This window comes from Euprymna scolopes, chromosome 40 (genome assembly GCF_053919585.1).
Source record: "Euprymna scolopes isolate OS-2025 chromosome 40, ASM5391958v1, whole genome shotgun sequence".
NCBI classification, from domain to species: domain Eukaryota; kingdom Metazoa; phylum Mollusca; class Cephalopoda; order Sepiida; family Sepiolidae; genus Euprymna; species Euprymna scolopes.
This window is the reverse complement of record NC_136521.1, coordinates 12477004-12489503: the sequence shown is the minus strand read 5'-3', so window position 1 is coordinate 12489503 and position 12500 is coordinate 12477004. Positions and strand designations below refer to the sequence as shown.

The following is a 12500-nucleotide window of genomic DNA, read 5'->3' as shown; positions in this document are numbered from 1 at the left end:
GATGCCACATAAAAATGCTAATAGCAGCTATCTCATGTAGCTTTCGAACACGATTTTAGACACATTATGTCGTGATAATAAAATACTCGATTGCACCCTACAAGCGACACCATCATAATCACAACATCGTTAAAGGAAGGGGTCTCTATTTGCCTCTAAAAATATTTAGTCCTACCACTGCTACCAGTTGTCATCGGGACGAATTCTGCACGCTCCACAGATTCTGTGATTACACCGACAGTAACTGGCTCATACATACATAGACCTAACATAATCTATCCAATTTCCGGTTAATAAATAATAAAGGCTCCCTCATCAAAGTCCGTCCACCCTGATGATTGGTTGAGCTCTGAAAATTCTCATTTTCCAGAATCCAGTTCTTCCTTTTATAAACGAACAGTTACTAAAATTAAAATATGGCGCCACTAAGAGACATTATTTCGCCCGGTCTCGTGTTCATTTACTGCATAACTTATGGCAGTCGTGTGTGTGTGTGTGTATGTGTGTGTGCGCGCGCGTACGATACAAATAACTCTAATAGTTCCTTCGTAGCTGTCAGACTGCTATTCCCTATTATTTTTCGTGGTTCACAGTGTGTGTACAGGGGTAACCCCCTTCTCCCTCTGACTGCGCTTATTTCCCTTCGCTAATGGTTCTTATTACAGTCCGTGTGCATGTGTTCCGTTGAACATGCGATACCATTCCTCTTCCTCTTCTTCTTCTTCTTCTTCTTCTTCTTCTTCTTCTTCTTAACTTCCTATTTTGTATTATGTAAATTACCGATTAATTCTTTCTGTAATAAAGTTAGCGTAGTGGATAAAATCTGACGACGTAAACAAAAATTTATTACGGATTTGAAAAGCGGATTCCCTCGCGTTTTTTTTTCTCCAGAAGGAATCGATCTGTGCACAAAAAACAGAAATTTCTTTCGAATGAAAATTAAATTTAGTAATACTTGATACTCTGTAGAAGAGAGTACTCAAAGTATTTTTTATAAATACGTTTACTTAGTTTTATGAATGTATCGCATGTAACTTATTTTTTAGATAAATATGTTTAATTTCGACATATTTTCATATGACGTTAATATACGTCATAGGGCGTATTAAAAATATTTGACATTAAAAATGTAAACATTTATTTGTTGAAAATTGTTCCCACATATTCTCATTTATTATATTTGAAAGCACATTTTTCTTTAAAATGTGTGCAAAATATACATATTTTTGTATAAAAAAGGTGCATGTTCATAATAGCACTTATAATAAAAAAGAGACACAGAAAAATATTTATGATGAACGTACTTATCACTAAACGAAATTGTCATATTCCAAAAAACATGTAAACTGATCAAGTAGTTCTCAGAAAATGAAAATTTACGACTTCTAGCGATTTTACTACTAATTATATATAAGGTTGAGTACCCTTCGAATTGAGTTATCTCCCTCTTATTTATTTTACCAGATTTCATCATGGCGGAGGAAAACACTACAATTCGCTCAGCTGTAAAATGCGATTTTATTGAATTAAAAAAAAATAATTGATCGAATTACGTGAGTTTTTTTTTTTTTAATATTTCATTTTTGTTCAGAGTGGTACGCACATCATACAGACTTTTAATTGGCGCCATAAATGCAAGTCAGAAAACACATAAAAAAAAAAACCAACAGTTCGTTAAACGATTCCTTTTCTAAAACTCGTACAATAACATTTTTCATTCTTTTCTCCCTTTTTAATGAATTATTATCGATCTCCTACTTAACTTCGTTCGTTTACTAAATACTTTATGACTCGTTTAAAATTCTTGTTCCGATACGTCAAAATTCTCCAATGGATGGATTCCCTAACTCAAGGCCAGGTATACCAGTGGGTCTAATGTCACCACGGCAAGGTTAGAGTAAGAAGGCAGCAGCCCTGTGTTTTAATAGCGTCGGCGACCACGCTTCTCCAAATTGTAGAGCCATGCTAATCTCGTGAAGACAAGTAAAGACGGTAGTTTCCCGGTGCTTTCCGTCTTGATTCGTTAATACCTTGAAATTTCTACGACTCGGCGCTATACATACAGCGCCTAGCCTTCCAAAATGGTCACCCATCTGGTACTGGCTAGGCTTATTGTTGCTTAACTTCGGTGATCTGGCGAGAACCAGTGTGGCGACGTGATTGTGCCGTGTAAGAAAAGACACAGAAAAAAAGTAAATAGACCAAGTGTCCAGATTCAAGTAAGGGCAGAGATTAAGCTAAATTTCTCAGGAAAATTTCGCTCAATAAAAGTTGGTGAATATAAGTAATGGCATTTGAGAGACATCGAAATGTACACAAGACTTACGCTACGAACTTGAAACATTGTTGATTAATTTCTGACTATATAAGATCAATCTTCATGAGTGAAAGAGTTCTAGTGCTTGTTTTTATTTTCCTTGCAAGTAAAATCCTTGTGTTATTGTTGTTGTTGTTGTTGCTGTGGTGGTTGTTGTTATTGTTGTTGTTGTTTTTATTGTTGTTGTTGTTGTTAAACACATCACAATGATTTTACTTGCGAAAAAAAAAAAAAAAAAAAAAAAAAAACAGGCAACAGAATTCTTTCACTCTCTGAAGATCGACCTGATATAGTCCTAAATTAATAAAATATGTTTAAACTTAAATAATAATAATAAAAAAAAATGGTTCCTTTTTTTAGTAAAATATTTTTTGCATCTTCAATATGTCCTAAAAATAGTTTTATCTGTTTATTCAAAGTTTTTACATTTTTAATGATGTTCCTAAGAGATTTAATACCAATTATTATATATATCTAATATTTATATATATATATATATATATATATATATATATATATATATATATATATATATATATATAGTGTATCACAAAAGTGAGTACATCTCTTACATTTTTTCAGATATTTAAGTATATCTCTTCGATTTTTCACGGTAAAAAGGACATGAGGCTAGTCCTGATATCAAAATGTCAACACTATAATTTTTAATAAAACTGTTCGGTGTTTAAGGGAAGCCAAAGACAATTATTTTATCTCACCATTTGTCCGTGAGAACTTTAGCCGACCAATAGGTGCCTCCCACGCTCGCCACGGTTTTAATCCCCCAATATGTGACACAATGTAACTGTAATTAATTTAATATTATCATCCTAACTTTTTTATCATTTAAAAAGAAGCTTCAAATAAACTAATATTTGTAAATGATGACGTTGCTATTAATGTGTACAATGCTGACGTTTTACACAACGCAGTGGAGATACTTACCGACCAATATATAGAAAAAAAATAAAGAAAAACAAAACCAAAGTTATAGCCCGTTGATTATCAATTCCTGACCGAATAGGGTTGATTCGGCGTTTATTTGCGCTGTATCCGTAACTTATGGGCTAACTTGCCATAAGCAAGCCGACCACGTCACAATATACTTAATAAATGCGATGTTAGATACAAGTTTGCAAACAAAGAGACAATTACCTCGTTTAAAGTGGTTTACACTGTAAATGTAATGTGAATAAACATCTTGCTGTTTAACTCCCCTTTCCGATCACTCGCGTCAATGCCTGACTCCTATCACAGTACTCTATTACGCTTTCGTGGCACAATTCCTGGTTTTAGGTAAATAATAAAAAAAGAAAGATGACACAGTTTTCAAAATTTATTTAAACATTTTGGTAAATTTAATTGTACACGGAATGCGACAAAAATGCAGCTTAAATTTAGAGATGTCTTGAGATAGGCGTTTAGAACTCGCTGGCTGGGCGATTCTTCAGATATTTGGCAATCTTTGGACATGCTGCAACCCTTTGGCGAAGTGCTACTAACTTTGGACAATCTTTTAAGAGATCTGGGTACGTCTGAAGAGGAGTTTCCAAAGCTACGAAACAATGCAAGTCAGCTATAGTAATCTGGAGGAGACAAAAAAAAAAATCGAAATTATTAAATATTAAAAACCATTAAAAAGATCTGGATCTATCATTTCTAAGTTTTGTTTATCTGAAGAGGACAAAGAAATTATAAAAAAAGATTTGGATCTAATCTAATTGTTTGGAACAATTTATATACATTTTAAAAAATTATTATTAATAACGTGCATATTTTTTTATTGGTTCATATAAATTGTTCAAAACCAGTTAGATTAATTCATCTCTGACGATGAATCCAGAAAGATTGGAAAGTAATCGGACTTACAACAAATATGGCGATTACATGAGCCAGTTTTTGTTAGAAGTGAATACCTTCATTCGGAAGTTGAAAAGTATAAAAAAGAATTAATAGATAAAATTTTATTTAAGGAAATATATTTAAGAGAAAAAATGCTGTGTGTGTGTGTGTGTGTGTGTGTGTGTGTGTGTGTGTGTGTGTGTGTGTGTCTGAACAGCCTTAGAAATATCAAGAAATGACAATTTACTGATTATGTAATATTTTACAGTGAGACTTTTTCGAAGCAAATCTTAAAAAAAAAAAAAAAAAAAAATGGAAGCATTTCTACATATTTTTAAAAAAATGTTTGCAACTTATCACCCCGCTCTGCCCCTTTCTCGCCGCCAAACTTGAAAAAAAAAAATGCTAACGATTACATGTCTCGCTGCATTGGGGTCTCATTTTACGTTAAATTTATGAATGAAAGTGATCCCCCACTCGAGAATGTTAAATTTAATTATTTTTGAAAGCCAGGTAAACTACTGTTAGATCATAAAAAAAACTAACCCAAATATGTTTTTTTAAATATATAAATTGAACATTAGAATTTTTTTTTATTTATTTGAAAACAATCCTTTCTTGGAATAAAAATACAAATAAAATAATCGTAAATAAATAATTTCGAACACGAAAAACTACTTTTATTTAAGCTGACGACAAAGCAATATCGCCCGAAGAGCTCTCTAGTTACTTGTAACTGGCTATCTGAAACATGCCCATGAATGTGTAACATTTTAATGCTTATGCAAAACAAATAAAAGTATATCTTGCCCTTCTTTGGTATTGAGCATTCTTGCATTAACCTCGTTAAAACTTCATTGCTTGCTTTACTTCAGAAAAATTTTAACCTGGAATTATATATATATATATATATATATATATATATATATATATATATATATATATATATATATATATATATATATATGTGTGTTTCTTTCTGTGCATTGATATTTATATTAAAAACCCTATTTCTATTTAACTATTTATTCAAAAAGAATATTCCAAACTTTACAAAATTTTTCAAGAAAAATAATATAAAATGTGGAAATAAAACTTTCCAAATGTGGCATGATGCCAAAAAGGGTGTGAGGGGAAAATGGGAGTCGAGGGTCGTCCACTTGGTCTATTCCCTAAAACTAGTTTCAGTCACCACAATACCGCATTCACTCAAGGGATTGGATCTACTTAAAACCCCAGATGACATGAACAATATATACAATGACTATTTTTTTTTTTTTTTAAACAATGATTTTATTTACAATGAAACAATGAAGGTGATGCGTATGATATATGGGGGATGGAATTGTGATGCGTAACCCTATTTCTATTTAAAAGAAAATACAACTTTGTTATATATGTGTCATGAAATTGCATTCATCTGCAAAAGATCTAACTAATTTGCACATTCTTTTAAACATTCATTTAAATTAATTCTCTATTAGTTTTATTAGTTTTCTTATGGGACGATCATCTTTAGTTAACTACTAGCAGGGGTTACCCGGCGTTGCCTGGGTGATCGGCCCCCTTCCCACTTCGAGGGGTAAAAAAAAAAGTCACCCCTCTGCTTGGTGCCGGCCTCCCACCTTCAGGGAGAGATAATCTTCAACCCCACCTTCAGGGAGGAGGGTGCCTGGAGGCTTCCCCCCCCCCAGAAAAAAGTCACCTCCTCCTGGCCTCTTCGCCCCCCCTTGGGGGGGGGACACCGGCTCCCTCCTTTGGGGGGAGAAACTGCCAAGCTCCCCCCTTTCGGGGGAGAAAATGCCAGGCTTCCCCTTTTGGTGGGGGGATGGTGGCGTGGCCTTCGTTATAAAGATGGCCGGCCAGCTGAAAAAATGACGTCATCGCCGAAGTCCCAACAAGCAAGATATAGTAAACACAAACCTCTTTCTATATATATATATATATATATATATATATATATATATATATATATATATATATATATATATTTGTTTTAAAAAATTTGCCTAACAAACTCCTCTGTCAGTTTTAGGTCTACAGACATGAAACTTAATATATACAGTAATCGAACCCATGTAAAACTTTATATTTAGATTTCAGCCGGGGAAAATCTGTGTAAAAGTGTGAAAATTAAGCACTAGTATGCTGCTCCTCAAAAAGAATTATTCTTGATCAAAACGAAAATAAAAAAAATCCTCAGTGTAGGAGGATATCTATTCAGCTGATGCAATACAGAACAGATAGTACACTTTAATCTTCATCTTAACATCGAGTAAAATCCACTTACCGAATTTCCAACAAAGAAACCATTGCCACTGCTATTGCTAATCAAAACTCCTTCCAGGAATGGTAAAAGTCTGCTATGAGTTTTTTCGAAATTCTTTTTCATTTGATCCTGAAAAGAAAAACAACAACAACAACAACGATAATAATAATAATAATAATAATAATAATAATAATAATAATAATAATAATTAAATTAATAATAATAAAATTAAACTATCAGAAACTGAGGATAGAGATTGGTAGGTTGATGAATAAGAAAGTGACCTAATGTATTGCGAGCGAGGTCAGAAATGCTCCGCTGTACAGCTCAAGCTTTCTATGATCTGGTTTATGACAGGACCATTGCCAGCACCCTCAAAATTCATCGCTGGATTGCCATGAATAGCAGAGATGTGCTCAAGGTGATGAAAACAAAGTTTCCAGCCACGGTTATGGTTTGTTTTAAGTGAAGGCCACACCATGCCACCTCATATCTTCGAAGTCAGCTTGAAAGTCAACAGTAAAGTGCACCTGAATGTGATGATCTGGTGCAATCAGGTGGCCACTGGCAGACCTTGGATGTGGTAGCAGGACTCGGTACCAGCGTACAAATCCAAAGAGACCCAAACTTAGCTTCTGAAAGAGTGCTACAAATATATATCCTTCTCTCACTGGCGCCCCTTCTCCCACGGCCTGAACGTATTCGCCGAGCTGCCGCTGGAACGTGTGGAAAAGGTATCCTATCAGTTCCAGCCCTGTATCGAGTTGATTGAGGCTGAAGGCGACTACATTGAATAGATGTAAGTTCTAATACATAATTAATTTACCTGAATTGATTTTTTTCGATAAAAGTTTTAAAATAAAGCTGTAGTGTTGTTTTTTTTAGGGCAACAGTTTTTTCCATTCTCCTCTGTACACAAGAATTTTGGTATGGAAACTGAGGTTACAGTTCGGAAAAACCTTTCTTAGTCAACCAAAAGACACTGATGCTTCCTTGGGTCGATTTAATGAGCAGGTGTTAGACATTAGACTTGCCAGAATGTTTCTTTACGCATGTTTAAACGTTATTAAATTAAATTTAATTGTTGTGGGAGGTCATGTTGGTGATATTCTCGACATATGACTAAACGAAGTAATCCAGCATGTTCAGGTCGAGGAGGAAGAGAGGCAGTGAGAAAAGGGCACAAAGTTGTAGCACACCTTCTGAAGCTAAGTCTGGGTCTCTTTGGACTTGTAGGCAGGCATCGAGTCCTGCTGCCACCCACAGGGTCTGTCAACGGCCACCTGATTGCACCAAGGATCACAACACTCTTTAGCAAATCCTGGCACACCTTGGTGTTGAATTTCAAGCCGACTTTGAAGATGTAAGGTGGTATAATGTGGCCCTCACTTGAAATCACACCAAAGACTATAACCATAGATCGTCTGATGTGTTGAGCTGTGCCCTCAAGCGTTGACCCATCCGGACTTGCATTTTGAGGGTGCTGGCAATGGTCCTGTTGTCATAACTTTGATCGGTAGAGAGCATGAGTTGTACAGTGGCGCATCTCCAACTGATACCCCCTTGACTTTCCGATATGTGACCGTACCTGTGGGTCCAGGATTGGACTATTTAAACGAACAGAATTACAAAATTACGATGGACAACAAAGAAGAGGAAGAACGCGACGTGTTGTGATAATCTAATAATGATCGTGTATATATACATACATATATATATATATATATATATATATATATATATATATATATATATATATATACTTTTGTGACCAAGAGCAGAGGTTCGCTTGAAATATAAAAAATAACAATAAAAATATTAAATACAAAAAGTAATATCGTTTTTCATGCTTCAGAAACCCTCATAAACTTTATATATATATATATATATATATATATATATATATATATATATATATATATATTATATAAAAGTGTATTTGTCAGTCTGTGTGCGTGTGTGTGTGTGTGTGTGCATTTCCTTACCAAACTACTCTGTCAATCTGTAGTCTACAGACTCAAAATTTGACATAAGGAGTATTGAGATTTGGGAAAATCTTTATAAACCCTGTTCGGTCAGAAATGTCGCTGTTAAGTCCTCAAAGTTAAAAACTTTTACCCTTGAAAACTCTACCAAACTCCTTTCCAATTTTAGGTCAAAACACTTGAAATTTTAAATGTAGGTTACTTGGACATGGATCAAACTTTTTAATTTATTTGAGATCAAAACAATAAATGTTAAGGGGTCAAAATTGGGGTCAAAGTTAAAAAAAAATTGACCTCTGCGGCGTTCGTCAATATCAGGTGCTCCTAGTTAATAGTTAGCGTAAATCAATGCCGGACGTAAAGTGGTCAACGAACAAGATTTCGGATGATTGATGGAGTATCCCAGGCTTGCTGTTGAGTCGGGATTGTTTTGATCCTCATAGCTGGAGGTGTTCTGGTCGCTAGAGAGAGAGAGAGAGAGAGAGAGAGAGAGAGAGAGAGAGAGAGAGAGAGAGAGAGAGCGTGAAATAAAAAGGAACAAACCGAGCTATGTGTTCATCAATGTTTCGTCTTTATTTCGGTAATTTTTCTGGATGAAATAAAGACGAAACGTTGATGAACGTATAACTTGGTTTGTTCTTTTTTATTTTTCTATTTTGTCGGAATACTATTTCCATTATTCTCATTATATATATATATATATACATAATGAGAATAATTGAAATATATATATATATATATATATATATATATATATATATATATATATATATATATATATATATATATATATATATATATATATATATATATAATTATTATTATGACTTACCTTTGTAGCTTCTGAAGCAGATTTTATTTTCATCAGATCCATGAAAATATCTTGAAAACTGTCGGTAATTTCATCAACCTGAGCCATCTGGAATGAGGTTTTACCGGCCAGGCCTGAAATAAAAAACAAACAAACAATGAGTTTAAATGAAGTGCTGGATAAGACTGATTTCTAACTCGTAACTATATTTATTGCCGACAACTTCACCTTCTTAGAAAGCTCCATAAGCAAGGAGGACAGTATGAACTACGAGTTGCAGTGCAAGATTGTTAAGACTCCTGCAACATTTAAACAGCTCTACAAGATAGGAGAAACAAAAACAACTACGCTAAATTAAGATTTTATAACAGTAACGTCTTGTCAACACTGCTACATGGAACTTGGTATCGCAAAATTAGCCAATTGAAGTAATTAGATGCGTTTGATTCCAAGTGCTTCAAAGGAATTCTAGAGATCAAATGGTCATCGAATTACTAAGCAATCAATGATCACACTAACTAGCAGGTCGTATCGTCAATAATCTGCAAACGACGTCTAGGCTGGCTCGGATATACCCCAAGATTATTACGGCCGTGATTTAACCCACGTGATCCTCTTTTCGAGCGTCACTCACGTCTCTAACGTGATCTCGAACGTTATTTCCGTCTCTCCCGTGATCATCCTCTTTTTTCTTTTTTATAGTCTTTTTTTCTTTACCAGTGACGTAATTTCGCATAAGTTTGCATATAGCCATCCGTGCGTTGTTACAGAAAGGCTAAAACGAACTGGACAATCGAGAAAAATTTGATTGCAATGGAAATACTCGGTGGGAAGCTTGATCTGGTTTCCAATCGAAGATGATAGTATATATATATAGCCACGCAAGTCTAAGTTAGTGTTGCTAAATGATCTGCTCTAAACACAAAAATCATTACAGAAATATTTGAATGAATAAGTATAATAATACTATTTGTATATATGCACGTGCGGTTTAGTCTAGCTACATAACCAATCAGATTCATTGATATTCCGTTCTACGTGTTAATGTTTCCATTAACCAGTGTCGAATTAATAAGTCATGCTTTTTTTTATTTTAGATGTTGCTTTATCCCAGAAGATTCGACAGAAAGATTCCCGACTTCGACAAAATAAACCTGAATAATGTCGGCCGAAACATTGTGTGAATAATACTTATAACGGAAACGGTAGCCCGGAGAATCAATTACAGAAATATTTAAATTCACAAATTTATTTTAAATTGAAATACGTATGAAATACGTTTGAAAGCCGAATTACAACGCAATATACTCCTTCGTTAGAATTATATATTTTTCTTTTTTTCCTTACCATGATGTTAAGTTGAAGAAAGAAAAGTTAATCAAGGGTCCGCGTGATATTATTTGCGGTGTTGTTTTTCAAACGTTGGAAGAATGTATTTGGCAACGCGATTTGAAATTCAGAGTAACACGGCAAACATTACCCTGAATTTCAAATGCAATACAACAGATAACGATGAAGGAGTATAATTCCGAAATATAATTATTTCAAACAAGTAAATACTTGTTTATTTTCATAATTCGTTGTAATTCGGCTTTCAAACATATTTCACACATATTTCAATTTAAAATTCAAATTCAATCAACGCTTCTAACACGGAAAACATTACCATGAATTTCACAAATTTATATACATATTTAGCTTATTATATCTTAGTTATTTTATTTTTATTTTCGGCACTTTAAGGAAAGAAACGAATCACATTCAGTCGATTTCTATTTACCAACAACAAAGATTTTCTGACACACAAAATTGTAAAGTATTCAAAAATTACTTACAGAATTCTCGGGCTAAATAACGGGCGATAGCCATACTCTGCGACAATTGGACCCCATCAATTTCAAGCACAGGCATTGCCAAACTGCGCATGGCTATACGTAAAAAAACAACAAACAAACAACAAATGTTGGTTTTGAAAGAAATCACAGTGTAAGTCAATTGTTATAGAAAGCATTTCATAAAATACATGGAAACAGGGATGGAGGAGAACTAGAGTCCGCATATACAACACTCCCTTCGAGCTGGACGTCGAATACCTGGACGCCTACCTCAGCCAGTTTGAAGAAGTAGAACAGATAAACCTCATAAGATCTCGAAATGGATACAAAACGGTGGACTACGTGGTGGCTATGAGACTTACAAAGGAAGGTTTTCAGGCAATTTTGGTTGTGTTGGTACACCACCAATGGAACATGATAGTGGCCGTGGATGGCCGCCGTCTGCACTGCTCGTTTTGCGAGAAACAGGGGCGCATGGCCAGGAACTGCCTCAAAAAGTTAGCCGACAGCCGGCTAGCAAATCCAGCTGCCTTGCTACAAGCCACTAAAGCTGCAGACGCTCTCTAACCAAAGTCGACACTAACACCAACCGCGTCGACAACCAAACCCCAAGGGGAGGCCAAGTAGGGGAGGAGCATGGTGGTGAGTTGAAAGCGGAAAAACACAACCTCTTCCGCATCAATCTCACCACCAGCTCAAGAGGAGACAAAATTTAGTGACAAAACAACACCCGCAACAACAAACGCAACCGCAGCAGCAGCTGCTGACACGGCAGAAGGCGAAGCAACAACCGCAGCTGCAGCAGCCACAACAACCACAGCAGCAACCCAAGCAGCAGCTGCAGCAGCAAATGCAGCAGCAGACGCAGTAGAAGTTGAAGCAACAACCAGAACAGCAGGTGCAGCAACACCAACTGCAGCAACCCAAGCAGTAGCAGACGCAGCAGCAGCAGACGCAGCAGCAGCAGACGCAGCAGCAGCAAGTAATAAAAGTTGCAGTAGCAGTAGCAGCAGCAGCGTAATAAAACAGACGTCCCTGTGCTCAACAAACAGGGGATAAAGAGAAAGACTGAAACCTCCTCCAACGATGAGGAGGTGGTAGGCAAAAGGGAGCCCAAAATTACGTTGCTTCTCCCTGGTCTCCCGAAAAATGGGGGAAAAGAGTAAAAAGTGAAGGCGAGGATATGGACACTGCCCACCGTGTGCATGCACCCTCCCAAACACCCAACAACAGCACCGCTCACACCATCACCAAACCCCGCTCCCAGAACATCGATACTTGCATACATTCCACAAGCACCGGTACCCAAACCCACCCCCACACTTCGCCTAAATAAAACACCGGCACTCACACAGCGACTACTCCTACCTAACCGGGAAGAACCAGGGAAGAGAAGAAGTCTATCAGGAATCTTCCTCTTACCACACGAAAAGAGACATCA

At 35.8% G+C, this 12500-nt stretch overlaps 1 protein-coding gene across 1 annotated transcript in view; it reads right to left on the bottom strand.

Moving 5' to 3' along the window:
• Positions 1–3640: 3640 nt before the first annotated feature.
• LOC145265713 (glutathione S-transferase-like) overlaps positions 3641–12500 on the bottom strand; it is a 12559-nt gene continuing 3699 nt past the window's right edge. The window contains exons 2-5 of the mRNA XM_080121770.1: positions 11060–11152; positions 9246–9358; positions 6450–6557; positions 3641–3903 (exon numbers count right to left, since the gene is read on the bottom strand). Coding sequence (XP_079977896.1) covers positions 3739–3903; positions 6450–6557; positions 9246–9358; positions 11060–11152 — 479 coding nt within the window. The 3' untranslated portion in view covers positions 3641–3738. The remainder of the gene's footprint in view (positions 3904–6449; positions 6558–9245; positions 9359–11059; positions 11153–12500) is intronic.